At 35.8% G+C, this 22,002-nt stretch overlaps 2 protein-coding genes across 2 annotated transcripts in view; both read right to left on the bottom strand.

Moving 5' to 3' along the window:
- LOC125248560 (NACHT, LRR and PYD domains-containing protein 12-like) overlaps positions 1-22,002 on the bottom strand; it is a 1,264,817-nt gene that overhangs the window by 506,147 nt on the left and 736,668 nt on the right. The gene's annotated exons all lie outside the window — the stretch shown is intronic.
- LOC125248692 lies at positions 17,981-19,204 on the bottom strand. Its single transcript, XM_048160813.1, has 3 exons — positions 19,093-19,204; positions 18,899-19,014; positions 17,981-18,739 (listed from the first exon to the last, which is right to left on the bottom strand). Exons 1-3 carry the CDS (start codon positions 19,093-19,095, stop codon positions 18,100-18,102), a joined length of 759 nt encoding a protein of 252 aa, XP_048016770.1. The 5' UTR covers positions 19,096-19,204; the 3' UTR covers positions 17,981-18,099.

Below are 22,002 nucleotides of genomic sequence, written 5' to 3'. Positions count from 1 at the left end.
ACATCATGCCTTACGTTGTATACAAACAATGTTCATATTGAATGCTATGAAAACAAATATAGTGAAAATATCTATGTAGTCTATGCTATATTATGTGCAAAAAACTAAAATTGAACTAAAAGTGCTCGACGCTTGACAGCCGATGGCCAAGTAGCACGTCCGTTCTGCACCTGCGTAAGATGAAATGCCTTCTGTACCAGCAGGTGGCAGTTGCTGAACAGCCAATCAGAATGATCAGATGGCCTGACGGGCCGACGAGCTCCGATGCCAATTCAACATGTCGAACTTCAGCAAACGGTGCAGAACACACTGAGAAGACAGCGTCGACGCCATGTGACTGTGACGAATGGCTTCAAAGTACCGCAAGAGCGATTCGAGAGCAGCCGGCTGAGTCAGCCAGCGCAGTTTCTCAAGAGGAGCTGCATGAACTCTGATGACGACACAGCTGTTCCACAATTGGCCGGATTCGTCGCATGACAACGATCAAAGCTCTTTTCATGTAGTCATGATGTTGTATTGTGTCATGTTTATCAAAATAAAACTGATAAAAAACGTAGACCCCACTACTTTATTCTTGTAAAAACAGACGCTGTAAGCAGTACATGAAGTATTGAATGAAAATGTCTCTGAAACATCAGTGTATTAGTCAAATATTGCATTTATTTCACTTCAGCTGTGAAGTGAAATAAAGTATGCATAAAGTATGCAAACGCAGCGTGAGCGTCACTACGAGAAGCAGAAAGTGTCCGACTTCACGTCTCTGTTTTCAGCTCCTCCCTGACTGCACGCGGATACTCTCGCCGATCGGTTACATCCAGCCGCAGCTGATGTCGAACACACCTATGTTCTCACTGGTTGACTTAGTCATGTGGTTTCTCAGTTCTGTTCTGTCATTGGTTCTTTGTCTCATTGTTCTCAGGTGTGTCTTGTTAGCTCACTAGTCTCATGTTTCATTGTTATCTTGTCTAGCTTTGTTAGTGTAACCTGCTGTTGGTGAGTGTCTGTCTTTAGTCAAGCCACATCTTTGTTTTTTGTTCATGTTTTGGATACTATTAAAACTGCACTTGGGTTCTCACAAGGCTCGCCTTCAGTGAACTTTTGTTACACAGACGTTAAATTAAAGCTGCAGTCCGCAACTTTTTTTGGTTAAAAATTATCCAAAATCAATTTTTGAGCAAGTACATAACCAGCCAGTGTTCAAAACTATCTAATTTTCTTGTCTCGATTCAAAACGGTAAGCTTGTAATAATGTTTTATAATAAGAGCGACATGGTGGATTTCCGCGGGAAATTCAAACATGCAGCAGTTCGTCTGTGTGTCATTACGCCACGTCCGTAAACAGAAAGGAAGGAGTCCCGTCTAGAGGCTAGTCAGTTATATCATGTGAGGATGCTGCTGGTAGCGGCACATATATGAAATAATTATACTTATCATTTGATGGCGGATTGTAATCCAGAAAGATCCAAATGACAATCATCAGTGACAACTGGAGATTCACCCGTAGTCAAAAAGCAAAAGACTTTGGACTGTGGAGTGACTACAGAAATTGAAATCTACAGGTAACGCTAATACACACTAAATACACAGTCACGCAATGCTGATGTTGTTACCATTAACAATTTGAGAACAATATAACAGTAATAATAATTTGCACGGTTTGGCATGATCCGAGCTAAGCGATCGTTAGATTTAATCATCATTGGCTGCGTGATTTATTGTAGGCCTGATGCTTTTCCACTCAGTTGGTCAGAACAAAAGTAACAGACATGTTACTTACTTGTTCAGTGAAAATTCTTATATTGGTCATACTTTCAAGATGTAGAATCTGTGATTCTGAAGTTCAGTATCCACACCGGTGCGGTGACTGACAGCAAGCATTAGATTCATCCGCGCTGACGAGCTGTGCCGAGGCACAACGCACGTACAGATAACTGTTCCGCATATGACTGCAATCGCATGTTTCAAACAGAGATGGCGACAAAGAGGAAAAATCGTGGACTGCAGCTTTAACTAAACATTTTGTTCCAATTTAATATCTTTGAGTGGGAATTAATTTTTGTTATAGGTTTATTCCTTTATGTATCTTTTTATTTTTCTTTTTTTGTAAGTTCTTTTTTGTTCAGTTTGTGACTTTTTTTTGTGTCACCTTTGCTATAACACATACAGCTCGAGCGCTGTGTCTGAAATCACATACTGAGTAGGTACAACATTTGAATTTGAATTTACACGACCATTAAAATGGTTTTAAATAGTACTGATGTGGCTAGTATCAAATTTGGTTGTACTACATTCGCCATGTTGTTACTGTCAAGTGACCTACCAGCATCAGTTGTGTCGCTTCAACTCCATGGCCTCATGGGATAGTAAAGTGTCCATCAAATGCACATTTTAGAATCTCAGCAGAAATAATGGGTCGTCTGGGGACTTTTCCTATACTGTTTTTTGATTACTATATTCGGACATAAACTTTTGGCATACTGTTTCTTGCATATTATATGTATATGTATACAGATTTTAAAATAGTCGTATCTCTGCCAAATATTGTCCTATCCTAACAACCGTACATCAATGGAAAGATTATTTATTTAGATTTCAGATTATGTATAAATCTCAATTTCAAAAAACTGAACCTTATGACTTGTTTTGTGATCCAGGGTAACATAAAGTAAGGAAGTATTCGATTTCGGACACTGCTAACGCCGCAACATTTCACACTGTACAAGTTTAACATCACAATGGTCATAACCCTGAATAAAAAGCAGTGCTAAACTGCTTCTAAAAAGCACCGTTTAGAATGACAGCTTGAAAAGCCCTCTTCCTCATTGCTAACTTTCAATGCAATCTTTGAGCTTTTACTTTTTCATAGACACTGGAGACAGACTTACTTCTGCTCGAAGAAGTTAATAATACGGGTGAGAGTACTGATGTCCACAGTGTCATCTTCATCACCTTCTGTCCAGTCGAAAAGCAGAAAGAGCAGCAGGAGTCCACTCAGAAACACAGTGAACTTCTGAAATCACAAAACAGCGCACGTGCACACACGCACACACACACACACACACACACACACACACACACACACACACACACACACACACACACACAGGTAAACACAATGTGCATAGATAAAAAATTTCATCATGACAAAAACCTACTACTACTACTACTCTACTACTAACACTGCTTGTGTGTTATGAGCCTTTAATGTGACTTACCATGTTGTTTGTTGCTTCAAATCTCTAAGCTATAATGAGTGATAAGAGTGAAAGTGGAAGTGGAACCTGTCAACGGCGCTATACTTCAGGTAAAACCAGTTTTCAATTAAAGGAAACGCACTGACTTTGAAATACATTGGCATATGAGGTAAAAGCCATACTATGCAAGTATCAATTCAGTACCAATGTCTATGATGTTACTAAGAAAATGTTGGTACTGATGTCGGGAATGGAAAATATTGTATTTGTATTCTGCATTAAGAAAGGACATTGTTAACACCCTAAATGTTGTCATAAGATTATGTGCTTTAGTTGCATTTTTTTTTTTTTCACTGAACTGTATATGTGTGTTTCTATTGCACACCTCTACTGGTGTGTGTAAAAACACTTGCAACTGTACCACCAAAAAATAATTTTCATTTTCAAATATTCTAATAAATTCTAAAATAAAGATTTTTTTAAGCTTCCTTGCAGATACATAAAGCCCAATAACATTTTGAAAATCTAATCAAGATTTTTGTCTTGTTTTCTTCTCCTGTGTGGCTCACAGGTAAAACCTGTAATTTTTTCATTTCAAAAGTTTTGATTTGTTATGATTACAGTTTTGTAAAAATCTTTACACACAGTTTCTGAAACTATGGCTCCATTTCTCATAAAAGGCCTATATGAGTAGGTTTTAAGTACTATTAGTGTGAAAGCAATTTTAAAAAATATCTAAGTACAAAGAAAATATAAAATGAATTATGATTATTTATTGTGATATATTGACAACTCCAAAGTTTTTCATGTTTTTAAATCATTACTGTACTTTTGAGAAATCATTTAAAACTTAAAAACTTTTTCTTTTTTCTTTTTTTTTTTTTTACTTGTTTGCATTCTGCTAAACTGTAAAACAACAAGACAACCTTACTTTATGAGTTGAAAGTGAATTTTAACTCATTTTCAAGATGAAGTAGTTGTTTTTTTTCCTTCCCCTTTGCTAAAACATGCTAGGAACATGTGATCAGTGTGCTAAAATATGCCAACAAAGCTAGCAAAGTGTTAAAACATGTTAGAGACATACTAGTAATATGTTAAAACATGCAGAAACATGTTAAAATGCTATCAGTGTGCTAAACATGCTAGCAACATGTTAAAACATGCTAAAATACATTTTTAATACATTTTATACATTTTAACAATGTATTAAAAACATGTCAGTAAAGTGTCAAAACATGCTAAAACATGCAAACAAAGTGTTAAAAGATGCTAGCTGTCTTTTAAAATATGCTAGCAACGTGCTAAAATATTTTAGCAAATGGTTAAAACATGTTATAAACTCTTCATTTGTTAAAACGTAGAAACATGCTAATGTGTTAAAAAAATGCTATAAATGTGCAAAAACATGCTAGCGACATATTAAAACATGATAGTAAAATGTTAACAATGTGCTAAAACATGCTACCAGCTAACAGATGACTCCGTTTTTTTAATGTCTACTGGTTTAACGTTTTGTATGTATTTTTAACAGTTTGATGAGGTCTGATTAGGTCTAATGGGGTCTAAAGTACCAAGCAGGCCCACTGTGGTTATATGTGGGTCTTCTGTGGGAAAGTGTGAGCAAGCGCAAACCCACACTAAACCCACGTGGGCCCTATGTGGGTTAGCCCATGCACGCAAGGCCCAAGACGTTTGTCTTTTGAGGCCCCTATGTGGGCTTACTGTGTCCCTTATCGGACATAACCAGTTCAGGTCTTGTAGTCTCCACTAATGAGCTGATGAGGTAAATCAGATGTGACAGATGAGGGACAAAACGTGCAGTGCTGGAGGTCCTCCAGGAGCAGGTTTAAAAACCCAGTCTACTTGAAAACATGTCTCTGCAAAATAATAATTTATAAAAAATCAGTCTTTCAATGCCACACTGGCGAGAGAATATAGCACTCAGCGCTTTTAATCGAGATTAATTTGTGTTGAGCTTCAAGACGTGATACCAAACTTTCTGTTTCATTTGAGTCAGTTTGCATTTCTGCTTACTGAAGAGATACTTATCTGTGGCGGGCCTGTGGAGATATGTGTTTCAGTAGTGCTGGTATCTGGATGCCAGTGTAACACGTTTTCACGCCTTTATTTTTTGTAGCTTTGGGAGAAGTAAAATGTACATATGTGGCTTGAACAAACAGAAGCATTTACACCACTTGGTTTGAGTGACTGGTTTGCAATCGAATGCGTTTTGCTGTTTTTCAGTGCGTCTTTGCGGCACATCTACAAATAGCAGCACATGTCTAGATGTCATTAAGCACAAGAGAGGTCCAACTTTCTCTTTTCTCTGTCAACACTGTGTGATGTGTATTTATTATTGTCACAGGCTCTTATTTGCCTTCATCTATGGCAGAATGAAATGTCACTTTTAGGGATAATTATGTTTCTTCTCTCCTCCAGTTTCATCCATCAACTTTTACAATTTTTTTCTTTTACAATTCTCAGCTCATTGCATCTTTTTCCTCACAATCCCTCTTTTTCACACACACTTGTCAACTGTCCCATCTAATTATGTACATTGCAGTTTTATTTTTTGTGATTAGCGCATTTTCATCTCTTGTAGGCTAAGAGTGCAGAAAAGTCAAAAGAGTTCAAGATATTAAAAATAATATCTAGTCTAAATATATACAATAATGTACACTTATTTATGTTTATTTTTGTTGGCAATTTTCTATGAAAGTTTAATACTTATGAACACAAATTAGGATATTATGGCAAACCAAATCAATGAAACTGATGAAACCACAAAGCTGGTTGTATACACACAGATGTATGTAGTCTATATTACAATGTAATTGACTGTTATTTTATTGTAAAGTAAGCTACAAGTAGGATAAAACTGCGATTGTGACATTTACTCAACCTTATTTCACTCAAAACCCGTAAGACTTTCTTTCTTTCTAGATGCACACTAGTAAGGTTTTTTTCTAGGGTATGTTTATAAAAGCTACTTAAATGCCATAATTGAACAAAGGCCTAACCCTGGCTTAGTCTAAGCCCTGTCTGTGAAACCAGGCCTAAAAATATTTCTTTAGTACTTCTTAAGATAATCTTCAGAACATCTAAGTGTACTGAACCATGCTATTTTGAGACATCATGAAATATGATGTCTCAAATGAAATATGATCATGAAACATTTTTTAAATACAGAGATAGTATGTTAAAAGCACATTTTAGTTCATATTTCATGGTGTCTCAAAATAACACAGTTGAGTACACTTGGATGTTCTTAAGATTATCTTAAGAAGTACTAAAGAAATATTTTTAGGCCCGGTTTCACAGACAGGGCTTAGACTAAGCCAGGGTTAGGCCTTTGTTCAATTATGGCATTTAAGTAGCTTTTATAAACATACCCTAGAAAAAAACCTTACTGGTGTGCATCTAGAGACAAATAAATGTAGAGAGTCTGTTTTCTATACATACAATAAAAATACTGACAGGTATCAGATATCAAAGATACTGACAGATATATTACACACAGATATCAAAAACAAAGTGTTCCTTTCATGATTTAAAGTTATATAAGGAAATCTCTGTAACTCATGTGAGATCAACAAAATTAATCATGTATAAGCAGTGGCACTGATTGAAAACACATAAGAAATAATACATTTCATTAACACAGAATGTCTAGATATAGACAGTATCTAAACGCTGCCAGGGCTGAAAATCTCCACAAACTCATAGGGAAAAAAAAAAAAATCAAAACAAGGTTTTTATTACAGTGGCTAGAGTAACAACAAAAAAATCAGTAATCACCCCAACTGAATATTCCTTCACAATTTAGTAATAATGACTTCATGAACAATTTGCCAATTTAGGTGACATTCCACTTTATACAGAAAAATTCAGTTCTATCCGTGTAATCAGGAGGCCCTACAGAAGAAAAAAAAGACATATTGATGGATAGATGAAAATTAGGTTTGTGCACAAATCAGCCAATGAATTTACAATGCCTTTTAAATTCCAATTCAGTTCAATTCCCAAATTTGATTATGACCAAATAGAATAAAAATAAACTCAAAGTCAAATAAATTAATATATGTGACTTTTAACTAGAAAAGCTCAGTTTGTCAAAACTGACATACTGTAGCTTTGCTTTAAAATATTTGAAGGGTTATAGGCTTTACAGGACAATGTAAGAGATCAACAGAACAATAGAATGATCTACTTGGCATTATTATTGATTTGAATGCATCACTGTTTTTTTTTTTCAGAGCTGCTTTATAGATGAATTGAACTCATTCCATAATTGATGAACTCTACACAGTTATTGAACCAAACTGAAACAACACTGAACTGACTTCACCTGAATAATGTTTATTATTGTCTTTTAGAGCTATAGAGAAGAGTTTATGTCCGCTTGCATCATTAAATCATTATTTTCCTGTTTATCACTGTAAAGTTTCTTTGAAACAATCAGCATTGTATAAAGCACAATATAAATAAAGGTGACTTAACTTGACATGTATATGATATGTCCAATTTAATTAAAAAAATTTAATTTTCTGTACACTGACTGATCACGGACTGTTTGGCTCCAATAAGCCAATTCCACTTGTCAATAAAATATAATATAGATAATATGATAATTAAGTGATAAGTGTTTTAGGTTTCATCCTCAAAATATATTAATATGTGTGTATTTATACTCACGGTTGCACTGTTTCCCATCAGCGTCAAGCTCGAATCCCGGATTACACACACAACGGAAAGATCCCGGTACATTCACACAGCCCTGAGCACATTCAGCCTCACCAGACTCGCACTCATCTATGTCTGAGAGAGAAAATGATTGGGTAATTATTAGAAGACATGTCAGCAGAAAACTACAAGTCTGTAAGGCTATGTTCAGACTGCTAGCAACGATCTGATTTTTTGCATATCCAGATTTTATCCAGATGAGTTTTTGCAGTTCTGGACAGCAAACCCTCCTAAAGTCACAGATAGTCAGATGTGCAGATGAAGGGACCTCCCAGCGCTTTTGCAGGAGATCCAGTGCCATGTAAAATGTGCAGTATTGGGGGGCCTCCAGGAATGTGGTTGGGAGCCACTGGGTAATTTACAACTGTACGCATACGCTAGCATACGCGTAAAAAACAAAGTATACTTTTAGCTTTAGGGTGTTAACATCAGCAGAGTAAGCTAGCAGATTTATCAGAGCTTCCCAGAATGCATCACTATAAGTAATTAAAAGATGCCACTCAAGACAGAGAGACTTGCTTACGCATGCTCACGCATGCTTACATACACACGTATGTGTGTATGTAAGCATGCGTGTGTGCCTTTAAGATCTTACCTATGCATGTGTGAGCATCAGCATGTATGAGGAACCCCTCGCTGCACTCACAGCGGTATGACCCGAGGGTGTTTACACACGTCTGATCGCAACCATCGTTCAGCTCCTCACACTCATCTATATCTGTGGGGACAACATGCATAATTACATATATGTGGGGGTGTGGTGGGGTTAAATTCAACCATAAAAAGCCCTTTAACATAGTAAAAAAGTAATATATTTAACATAGATTTATTTCATACTAGTATAGTTCAAATATATGAACACATTTACTGACATATTGCTTGAGACTTAATGATATAAAAATTGTAATTAAACTTTATTTGGAGTACTACTTGTGCACAAAGCACATTTATTAATATTAAGCCTAAAATGTGTTTGTATATGTAAATATAATGTAAATATTGATAAGGATTATATGAACTTTGAATAATATTAATCTTTAAATGCAAGTCATTTAAAGTGTACCTAAAGTATACTTGCAATAGTTCCACTTTAACACAATCAGATATACTTCAGTATTTCTGTAGTTGGACCTCAGCACTACTTTCACACAATTAAAGTGCATTAAGTACAAAATTAGTTGTTCCAATTTAGCAGGTTAAGTATAGCAGTTTAGTATACCAAAGGTACAATTGCAGGGTATTTTAGTACATAAATATGTAAATGTATAAGTAGTATACTAAGCATGAAATAAATATTCAAATACATTTTAGAAAACCAACAGTTAGCATTTGTCCTTCAAGTCCCTTAATGTAGTTTGTATCGATCTACATCAATTTAAAGCACTAATGAAAGCAACTGTTAGAAACAACTGAATAACAGCGTAACACTGCAGGACATCTGTTTACTGGTATACTTCTGGAACTGTCAAATTCAGAGCCAAAAAATGTCTAAAAAAATCCAGTTTTTATTTCTCAGAAGCATCCAGACATCCAGTTTGTTGCTCACCTTCTCCATCTTGCAACAATATATGATTATTACTCCTTGGTGGGGAATGCAAACATTCAGATACAGTTTGTTTAATCTGCAATGAGAACAGTTAAAACCATTTTGTGCAGGAATAACTTGACAACAAAAAGGTTGGAACATGATGGTGAATGAAGGAATTCTTTGTCCCCAGTATGTGACTAATATGTGATGTACCTTTTCTTGTTCTCTGAGAAGAAAACAGGACATGGATCCACGACATTCAACACAAGAAACTTGAGGCTGAGAAAAATACCAGAGCTGTGTGAAACTGTAAGCATTTTTGTGTGTATTCCACAATGACTCCTATAGGCATTCAGGCAATCAAGATCCTTCTGTGAGAGTGAGTAGGTACTTACAGTCTGATTTTGGATTTCACAGTCTTTCCGATGGACAAACGGTCTTGTCTTGTAACACGAGGTGGGTTTTAATAACACATTAATCATGCGCTTGTCATAATCCTGTCATATAGGGGAAAGATACATGTAAAGAATACAATGAAATAAAGAATAAAGATGACAACCATACATGTAGAAGATGATTAAATATTTTTTATCAAGCACTTTAAGGCATAAGCACAGAAAACAATCAAAACAAACAGAGAAATTACAGTAAAATGATAATGGTATAACATTTGAATTAAATAACTTACAGTGATTAAAATGGAGTCAAAATCAATGTGTTTGTCCCATGTCTCTCATTGACTGCTTTTATTGCTCTGTCAATAATATTTTTCTCATATTGGCTTAGTTTATCATATTCTTCGTTTCCGTCTGTTGACTCCAGCAGTAACAGAGCATTAAGCAGTAACAGTAAATCTCTCATCTTGCACAGTAACTGATGTTCTGCGCTGTTTGCCTGATCATCAGAACCAGTAGCTATAGTGTCACATCTACACAGACCACAACAGTTGTGATTGGTCTGCTCTGTAACCAGAGGCCCTCCCCAGGATGATGAAAAAGACAGCGTTTCTGCAGGTTTTATGCACTGTAAAAAAAAAAAAAAAAAAAAAAAAAAGACCTCTCCAACTCAAAAATCCTAAGATCTAAATGTTTCCGTTGGCCTAATTAAATTTGTGTGAATTGTATTTTATCAATTGAGCCAATGGAAAACATTTAGTTACATGCCCCAAAAGAAAAAAATATATGAAAAACATTAAGCAAAATACAGAATACAAACAACAGTTTTGAAATGTTATCACATCACTTTATTAACAAATCAATTCCAACACAGGATATTTGGTGAAAATATCTTATTTTAAATAAGGAAAAACACTAAAAGAAGTGAAGTATGCAAAATCGCTCATATTTGAATTTATTCAAATGTTATTTTTATTGTTATTCATTTCTTTTAATATTTTTTCTTTGTCATGAATCTTATTTTTTCTTAATGAATTCTAGATCCTTTTCATGCCTTATTTTACATGATTTTCCCTGTACATGTTATTGATTTCTTTAAGTGTATTTTCCTTCAGACTTGAATGTATGATTTACCCTGTTATCAAAGTGCATCTGTTTTCATTTCTGCGATCATGACATTCTTTCTAAATATTTCGTTAGCATGTTGCTAATGTACTGTTAAATGTGGTTAAAGTTACCATCATTTCTTACTGTATTCACGGAGACAAAACTGTCGTTATTTTCATTTTTTAAACACTTGCAGTCTGTATAATTCATAAACACAACTTCATTCTTTATAAATCTCTCCATCAGTGTGTAATGTTAGCTTTAGCCACGGAGCACAATCAAACTCATTCAGAATCAAATGTAAACATCCAAATAAATACCATACTTATGCGATTAGACATGCTGCATGATGAACACTTTGTAAAGATCCATTTTGAGGGTTATATTAGCTGTGTGAACTTTGTTTATGCACTGTTTAAGGCAAGCGCGAGCTCCGTGGGCAGAGAGCGTGAGCATTTAAAGGGGCCGCAGCCTGAATCGGCTCATATTTAATGATGCCCCAAAATAGGCAGTTAAAAAAATTAATTAAAAAAAATCTATGGGGTATTTTGAGCTGAAACTTCGCAGACACATTCAGGGGACACCTTAGACTCATATTACATCTTGTAAAAAAACGTTCGATGGCACCTTTAAGAGATAAGAGATATAACCAGTTTAGATGGAAAGGATCTCAAGATGACTAGCTGAAGATGTTGCTGTAGCTTTAAGCATTAATAAACACAGGTCTTCCTTGAAAATAAATTCCAGCACATTCACAATAGATAATGCTTTACAGTGAACTCTGTTAGAGAGCTACAAATGGCAATTTATCTGTTCAATAAAATACCTTATAATCACCTGTTGAGTAATAAAAACACAACCTCTGCGTCGCTTTAACAACATTTCAGTTCTCGCCATCTCTGAAAAGCCAAGCCAATGTTGATTCTTGTTTTATTACAAGCTCTGTCACATTTTCTTTGTCTGTGTTCTGTGTCTGTGAAGTTTCAGCTAATATAACCCTCAAAATGGATCTTTACAAATTGTTGGTCATGCATACTGCATGTATGCGTCGGATTATGTGAGTATTGTATTTATTTGGATGTTTACATTTGATTCTGAATGAGTTTGAGGCTGTGATCCGTGGCTAAAGGCTAATGCTACACTGTTGGAGAGATTTATAAAGAATGAAGTTGTGTTTATGAATTATACAGACTGCAAGTGTTTAAAAATGAAAATAGTGACGGCTCTTGTCTCCGTGAATACAGTAAGAAACGATGGTAACATTAACCACATTTAACAGTACATTAGCAACATGCTAACGAAACATTTCGAAAGACAGTTTACAAATATCACTAAAAATATCATGATATCATGGATCATGTCAGTTATTATTGCTCCATCTGCCATTTTTCACTATTGTCCTTGCTTGCTTACCTAGTCTGATGATTCAGCTGTGCACATCCAGACGTTAATACTGGCTACCCTTGTGTAATGCCTTGAACATGAGCTGACATATGCAAATATTGGGGGCGTACATATTAATGATCCCGACTGTTACGTAACAGTCGGTGTTATGTTGAGATCCGCCTGTTCTTCGGAGGTCTTTTAAACAAATGAGATTTACACAAGATGGAGGAAACAATGGAGTTTGAGACTCACTGTATGTCATTTCCATGTACTGAACTCTTGTTATTCAACTATGCCAAGATAAATTCAATTTTTAATTCTAGGGCACCTTTAAGCCTATTGCGTATGTTTTATGAACAGTATGATTACCATATTCATCTGCATAGTCAGAGCTGAAACACAATGTTATTGAATGTACAGTGTTTACTATTATATTATAAGCTACTTTTCATCATCAGTATTAGTATATTTTGATGATAAAATCAAAATGATAAAATTGCCAGTCTGAACGCTAATTGGACCAGGACTAAATGTTTTGTTTTTTTCTTTCTTTTCTTTCTTTCTTTTTGGTCCAGACCAAACGAACCGAACTACAAGTTTAGTTTAGTTTATTGATTTATAAAGCATATTTCATAATAACAGAGGTTGCAACCAAAGTGCTGTAGCGTGCCAACGCACGGAACAGCTACTTTTGTGTGTGGTACTGTCATCCTTACTACGGCAAACATCTTTATTACTTCTTTGATAGTACACTTATCAGTTCATGTGATTAATTCGAGTGTATTTGGGTATATAACGGGTCTGGTTCTCATTGATGTACAGTAATTGTAGTTTACAAGTAAAGCTGCAAATTCCTCCATTAACATCAGCTGCCTTCGTAATAATCCTTTAATATGTGCAAGTGAAAATTGCTGCATGGCACAAATGATTTAGGCAGTACCTTAGCGAAAGTCCATTTCTTCTTGTTTTTTTCCCATACAAAAAGTTGCATTGTATATGACATAAACATGCAATATGAGTACGGGCCAGCGGGGGAGGGGGGACAATAAGGTATATGTTGAACATCACATGACCAAACTGGAAAACTGGTCTCATTGCATCCGCATGTCAGAGAAAGTGTTAAGAGCAGAATAAATTGACGGCATATCTATGGACTTTTAAGGTAATCAGCGAAGCTAGTTCACATTGTTATAGATGTTTTATTCTATTAAATATCTAAACGTTAGTGAAGAAGAAAAATGAAAAAAGCTTTTAAATATCAATTTGCATATGCAGGGGACATTAGTTATGCTCATTTTTGCTCGCTCCTTTTAAGTTACCTTGAATAAAACAGCCATTTTTTTTTTTCATGAAGCACATATAAAAGACCTAAACCAGAAGCGATCTGATCTGTGACGGAAGTTAGATTGCACATAACCTCTATTGCGCTCGGGCTCGGTTCAAGGCAACCATGCCTAGTGTAAGTACACCCTTAATTAAAAGCACACCTATTTAGTTTCTCCAGTGTTTTATTTCATTGGTTGTTTAACAGACCCGACAGTTGATTACTGAACTTGATGGAAGTGGTTGAAGGGCCAAAAACTTAAAGGTGCCATCAAATGAAAAATTGAATTTACCTCGGCATAGATAAATAAAAAGAGTTCAGTACATGGAAATGACATACAGTGAGTCTCAAACTCCATTGTTTCCTCCTTCTTGTGTAAATCTCATTTGTTTAAAAGACCTCCGAAGAACAGGCGAATCTCAACATAACACCGACTGTTACGTAACTGTCGGGATCATTAATATGTACGCCCCCAATATTTGCATATGCCAGCTCATGTTCAAGGCATTACACAAGGGCAGGACGTCTGGATCTGTGCACAGCTGAATCATCAGACTAGGTAAGCAAGCAAGAACAATAGCGAAAAATGGCAGATGGAGCAATAATAACTGACATGATCCATGATCCATCTTGATATTTTTAGTGATATTTGTAAATTGTCTTTCTAAATGTTTCGTTAGCATGTTGCTAAAGTACTGTTAAATGTGGTTAAAGTTACCATCGTTTCTTACTGTATTCACGGAGACAAGAGCCGTCGCTATTTTCATTTTTAAACACTTGCAGTCTGTATAATGCATAAACACAACTTCATTCTTTATAAATCTCTCCAACAGTGTGTAATGTTAGCCGTTAGCCACGGAGCACTATCAAACTCATTCATAATCAAATGTAAACATCCAAATAAACACTGTACTTACGCAATTAGACATGCTGCATGACGAACACTTTGTAAAGATCCATTTGAGGGTTATATTAGCTGTGTAAACTTTGTTTATGCACTGTTTAAGGGAAGCACGAGCTCCGTGGGCGTGGAGCGTGAGAATTTAAAGGGCCACACACCCTGAATCGGCTCATTTATAATGATGCACCAAAATAGGCAGTTAAAAAAATGAATTAAAAAAAATCTATGGGGTATTTTGAGCTGAAACTTCACAGACACATTCAGGGGACACCTTAGACTTAAATTACATCTTTTTAAAAAAAGTTCTAGGGCACCTTTAATACATGTCATAGTCTTACATTTCAACTTACTTGTCTGGTCCTGTATTTGGGAACACATGATGACGTCATGTGAATATCACTGATTACTCTTATTTAGCGGTCATACTATTTTCTAAAGTGGGGAGAGATGTGTGAATACTCTGATGAGTTAAATCTTTCTTTTGTGTTTGTATGTTGTTCTGGTTGGTATTATGATTGAAATGTAAGAAATTAATTGCTTATGTATTTATATGATATTATGCATTGAATCTGGTGTGAAGTGTTACGGGGTGAAACCTTTCCCCGTAACAATGGTTTGACCCATTAGTGTTTGGCGGGAAACTGGTCTAGTTAATCCATGATCTGTGTAGGTTTGGGGCAGTCTGTGAATGATGCAAGCGCATGAACATGTTTGTCTGAAGTGAGACAAACAGTTTTATATTACAGATGTGCCGCTGGGCCTTGTTTAGTGCCAGGTTTTGCTGCTCACAGCATTTGCCTTTGTATTTTAGTACAAGTATGAGTTTAACTTATTTTTGCATTATATATATTTTTTTGTTTTATTTTCATTTTTTTGTACTTTGTTGGCTGCACCCGCTGGTGAAAGGCATTTAAAATAAAGCATGACTGGCATTCGGGAAAACTACTGTGTGCTTCCTAACTCTTCCCTGGCTGCACGACTACACACTACATGACACTGGTCAAAAAAGAAAAATATTATCACCATTTACATATGCAAAGTAACTGAGAAATCAAACATGCATGCTGTGTAACAACAGTGTAAACTTTAACATTAGGGCAAACTGTTTCCATGCAATCATACAAAAACGTATTTGTAGGAACACACTTTAGTTATGATTACTTATGAATATAATAACATTGTCACTGTTAACTACATTATGCATATAATGTTAACAAATACAACCTTATTGTACAGTGTTACCACTTTATTTCACAGCAACATGAAAACGTACTTGTTACGAAAATATGTTTGATTCCTGAAAAGGGTTTTCTCGTACACATCTTGACTCACCACACTTTGAATACAGTATATTACAGCACATGGTACACACTCAAACTCGTGCCTGTCAAATTTATTTGTAGCCTGTTGGTTTTTACATGTATTTTTGCAGATATGACGGACGGCTACAGAAAGTCTTTTATCAGAAAGCCAAGAAACTGCTATAGTACTGTGTACTGTCATGGAATTTGTCCGAAAGTGCATACACTGAATGAATGAAGGATTAATTAATTTATTTATTTATTTGTGTAATCAACTGTATACTGTATTGTGTTACACACCTAGTTAATGTTCAGTTCTTATGTTTGAACTTTTCTTCTCTTGTAACTTCATCTACTTTTGTCTACTGTAAGATCCTTTTACAGAGGTGAAATGAAAATTGTCATTGTTGTAGTTTACTCTCTGCAGTCTTTCATATATGTTGTATACTGTGATAGACATTGAGCTGCAAAGTTATTCCTGAATCCCAGCAAGAGGTTTTTGATACTGTTATGAATTGATGTCACTAGTGTTCACTGGGCAGGAAAAAGTAGTCTGTGTATTTGCAGGTTTTGTGTGTCATATGAATCCCAAAGTTTGATATTGATAGAATGTTTTTGACTGAAATATTTGATTTTGACATGGAAGCTTGAGGTTTGTACAATTGTAGTTATATGTAGTTATGAGATTGTGTTTATAGTTGTGAGAAAATGGTGAATGATTTCATGAATTGTGTGTTAGCAATCTAGAAAGACTGCAAGATATTAGAAAACATAAATAAATGTATAATTCTTGGGGTAAGCATTCACAGATTTCAACGTAGGCTACACTGATTATATATAACAATGTCAGCACATCATAGTGAAACTAATGAAATAGTTATATGCATTTATTTCCATTCAAAGGTATGGAAATTGATTTTAAAAATAAGTTTAAAATAGGCCTAGGCCTATTCCTTATCCTGTGGATCTCTCTAGTGGACACTGTTAATATCACAGCCTGTAGCCTCAAGTTATGTAAAAGGGTGTGTGTGTGTGTGTGTGGGGGGGGGGGGGTCTAATGCTATTTCATGCATTCTGGCTTATTTACACTGTTAAAGAGTTTGGCCTAAACATGACCAAAGTTTCAACGAATTGGACATATAACTGAGGGAAAGATAACCTTGCTTCCCAAAGAACCCAGTGGAGCTGAGAGATTTTTGCTCACGCATTACATTGATGCACTCTCGGTATTTGTTATTAAAATAACCACAGAAACTGATAGTCGCTAAGCTGTTTTCGGAAAGACTCGATACAGCGTATGTATCTTTTATAAATATGATCAAACTAAAGGCTTTTTGGAAATATGAAGGATGTCTGTTGGCAGTACCTCACATAGTAGTCTATTGTTCATGTTTTGTGATATGTTATGATATATAATAAGCCTTCATGATCACAGTCGTGAGTTATGTCATTAATGACATTTCTGTACAGTTTACAAGCATAATAAAAAATAAAAAAAAATAATTCACTCACTTTCTCCTGGAGATTATTTGCAAATTATACACCATCAGAGTTGCAATTTTATTTTATTTTCACAATTATTAACAACAACTTTAAAGATGAACATATAAGTTCAGTAATTATAATCTATAAACATAATATTTTGTAATGTGTCATTTTGAGCTTTTAATTTTGATGTCTTAAGTTTGGGAAAACAGTGTGACTCATAATAGACTATCAAACTCAAGTGGATCCATATACTACACTACTTATTTCTTAAATTTCTAATTATTACTAAAAAGGAATAGTAAAGAAGACTTTATTTTTATTACTTAACTTTTATCATTTGCAAGATTTTTCTTCACCTGAATAACTGTTCTGTGTACTGTTGTTTGTCTTGTAGTAAAGTGCGGGATTTTTTGTAGGCTATCTAAGATCTAGTCGTAAATTTAAGGGTTTAAAAATTTAAAGTTTAAAATTTAAAGGTCATGTCAGTAAAATGATTGGATGTTCACTTTTGCATGCGTAGGCTAAAAGTAAAGTTACACACAACATAACTTGTATAAAGATAGATAATTATGTACAGTCAAGGTGCATAGAAATCATTATAATCACTCAAAACTCTTCTGACGAACACAGCCACATGGACAAAACAAGTTTATTTATTTATAAAGCAAGACAGAGTTACTTGAAAATCATTCATTAACATACTACTGTATGATTATTGACATAAAATGCATTTTAGGACACACAATATGCATGTAACGTCTCACTGCCAGCATCTCCACACTTATAACATTCCATTTCATTATCATCATCATACACACACCGATAGAGAGGCACTAGATTATTAATCTTTGTAAACTGCTGTTGCTGATCCTCTGGCACACCAGTCGAGTCATTGGGCCAGATCTCTTGGAAAACAAAAGCTTTAATCCCAGTTGTCTGGCTTTCTTGCCAGAATGAAAGACCATCCAATATATTGTCATATGCACCATTAATGCACTTTTCTATGCAAGGTGAGTAGTAAGTATACAAAACTACACACTTATCATCATTGTTCATGCTCAAAATCTTTTCCAGAGGAGATCTATTTGTGTAATCTCTATGATAGATAAGAATAAACTCAGCATGGTCATTTTCTTCAGAACCTAAAGGTCGGCTCGGCTTTGCAGCGGTGAGTCTGACTGAGCCTCGGGTGACTTCATAAAACCTTTGTCGACTATTAGTCTTGAAATCATTGAAGGCATTTCTCACTTCGTTCGTGAAGACTGAATCAAGACTAAACTGTCCTGTACACTGTTGATATGGGACCCTGATGAGGACAGCATACTGACTATACCCGATTCTACCACGTTGATCGTACCAGGTTGGCTGTAACCTAGAAGGCAAATATCAAATATTACCATTTACAAAAACTCAAACTTGTTCCTGAGACAGGATTCATTTAATTTTTTTTCCTTGATTTTGGACAATTAGCATCAACACATTTCAGGATTTTACTCATTTTTTACTGTAAAATGTGCACATTTTGACTTACTTGTTATCAAAATACTGGATCATTTCAGCAAGAACTTCAGTGTTCACTGGCATCTCATCACATTGAATACACAGTTGAAGCAGGCAGAAGATGAACACCCTCAGTGCCGCAGACGCCTAAAGTTAAAATGGCAAACTTCATAAATAAAAGAACATGTGCAACAAAACAAAAAAAGCCCTGATGACCATGCTTACCATGATGAATTTTAGAGAAGAAGGGAGACGCTTCTGAGCTCTTCAGAGAAGATGTGTTGGGTCCCGTATGACTGAGAGAATATTTATTCTGGGATCAGCCGTATGCAAATAAACCAGGGGCGAGGCCAGAAATATTCAAATGGGTGGGCTCAGAGCTGCTCTGGGCGGGCCTTCATAAAACAGAGTATGAAAACTGCATGCCAAATTATCAGGGGAAAAAGGCAGCATGAATGAATGAATTTGTATATGGTCAGTCAGACACTTCAGAGATTCATGCTTTGTCTGTCATCAACAGCCTCATTTAAGGCCCCAGCCAACATGTCCATGTGGGCCCCACATGGGTTTTATCTGGGTTATATGGGCATCATCTGGGCATGGGTTCAGAGTGGGCACATTGATGGGCTGAATGTGGGCCCCATTTTGAATACATTTTGGGGCCCAGTTAGGTTGCCCACATTGTTAATTTTGAGGGTCCCATATGGGCCACATTTGGGCTTTATTTAGAATTGTAAAATTTTGTTTTTTTACAGTTGTTTTTGTACAATTATGGGTAACAGCTTAGCCCTAACAACTGGTTACATTTATTCAATTTTTAGTATTTCATGTTTTAAAGCATATATATATATATATATATATATATATATATAAAATTAAAATATTTTTTTTCTTATAATCTAAAATCTACCCAGCCAGCATGCATGTGGGCCCCATGTGGGTTTTTGATGGGCTGTCACTTGGGCCCTGCATGGGCAACCCAAGTGGGGCCCATAGAATTTTGTCCATCGGCTCCACACAGGCCCCATGTGTGTTAGCCCATAGGGCACATGATGGGTCCATAGTGGGCTCTAAGTAGGGCTCATTTGTGTGTTCATTATAGGGGCCCACATGGGTCACATATGGGTTCTAGTAAATGGGACTAATGTGGGCCACATACAGAACCCTTATGGGTCCCAGAAGGGTGATAACACTGGACCCGCAAATGGCCCCTCTATGGCGTTTTTGTGGGACCACAGTGGGTGAGAAATAGGCCCCATTTATATTTCTTTTTTATTCCTGTAGGTGAAATTGATGTGCTTTAACTTGCTCATTTGCAAAAGAAATGTTTTGTTTTTATGTTTTAGTAAACCTGTACCTGAATTTAAATTACATGAGAAAATATTTGTACTGTGAAGAAAATTACTTTCAACTCAGAATTTGTAAACCACCTTTTTATTGATCATAAGAAGAAAATAAAAGTACAATAAAACAGGATAAGAGCATTCTTCAATCTATCACTCCTGGGTTTGGGCAGACCCATCAGCTTCATATCTAAAGAACAATAATTAGAGAAAAAACAGAAAAGGCAAATATTTTAAAATGCTATGAAATCATTAACAGGAGCACTCTCTAGTTAAAAGTTAACATTTGTAATGTATAATAACAGCTTTTGAAAGATAAATTAAATTCAATGTTAAAAAAGCTTTTGTAAAGTCATACTTCTGTTATATCAGGCACATCGTTTTGAACTTTAACTTGTTCATATTCCTTTTAGTAGTAGAAATCTCCCTTTAAGTGTTACTTTAACCATTTGGACAGAAATATAAAGTACTGACATGGCTTGATCATAATCATGCATGCTTTTTAAGAGAGTGCTCCTGTTAATGATTTGATATTTAAAATAATTGCCTTTTCTGATTTTTTTTTTTTCTCTCATTATTGTTCTTTTTATATGAAGCTGATGGGTCTGCCTCAACCCAGGAGTGATGGACTGAAGAATTTTCAATGCTCTTATTGTCACAGATCCCTTGTCTCCAGGACTCCATTCCCCATGATCCTCCTGTTCTCCACACCTGCACTCACTTCCCTCGTCATCTCCCCATCAGCACTCATCACCTGCACCTGGACTTCATCATCAGCACATCCTTTTATATGGACTCACTTCCTTCACTCCTTGTCTGTCCTCATTGTTAGTTTAATGTGATGTTGTGCGCATTCTCTCCTTCGTTTGTGAATAAATATTCATTATAGTGGATCTCCGTGAACGTCTCATCTTTACAGCACTAGCATCCGTAACACTTATCCTGTTTTATTGTACTTTTCTTTTTCTTTTTATGATAAATAAAAAGGTGGTTTTCAAATTCTGAGTTGAAAGTCATTTTCTTCACATTACAAATATTTTCTCTTGTAATTTAAATTATATTAAGTCAGGTACAGGTTTAATAAAACATAAGTTTCTTTTGCAAATGAGCACGTTAAAGCACATTAATTTCACCCACTGTGGTCCCACAAAACCCCATAGAGGGGCCATTTGCGGGTCCAGTGTTATCAACCTTTTGGGACCCATAAGGGTTCTGTATGTGGCCCACATTAGTCCCATTTACTAGAACCCATATGTGACCCATGTGGGCCCCTATAATGAACACACAAATGAGCCCTACTTAGAGCCCACTATGGACCCATCATGTGCCCCTATGGGCTAACACACATGGGGCCTGTGTGGAGCCGATGGACAAAATTCTATGGGCCCCATTTGGGTTGCCCATGCAGGGCCCAAGTGACAGCCCATCAAAAACCCACATGGGGCCCACATGGACATGTTGGCTGGGGCTGTGCATTAGCCTATGTTGTCATCAACTTACAGTTATAAAATATGCATTGGCTATGCGGGCACTTAGTTTTTTTGTTTTGTTTTGTTTTGTTTTTTGACATTTGGCCAAAATCTCATGTTATAAAAGATGAAGTACACGGGCTATTTAAGAGGCTACTCGATGACAAATGCTACACTAAGACAGACACGCTTCTCCGCTCCTCAAACATATAAGTTAAGCTATAGTGTTTCTTGAGTAAAGAAAACGCTGTACTTACTCAAACAAACAGTTATTTATTTACCGTAATATTATAAACAAACAGATCGCTCTCCAAACTGCGCAC

Source organism: Megalobrama amblycephala, linkage group LG16 (assembly GCF_018812025.1).
Source record: "Megalobrama amblycephala isolate DHTTF-2021 linkage group LG16, ASM1881202v1, whole genome shotgun sequence".
Classification (NCBI taxonomy): Eukaryota; Metazoa; Chordata; class Actinopteri; order Cypriniformes; family Xenocyprididae; genus Megalobrama; species Megalobrama amblycephala.
Note: the sequence above shows the minus strand (reverse complement) of the source record. Positions and strands in the feature narration are given on the sequence as shown.

Excerpts from the sequence above, each read along its gene's own strand:
- LOC125248692 (XM_048160813.1), bottom strand. Across the intron at positions 18,740-18,898 it reads ATCCAGTATTTTGATAACAA|GTTACAGCCAACCTGGTACG; the intron begins GTAAGTCAAAAT and ends TTTGCCTTCTAG.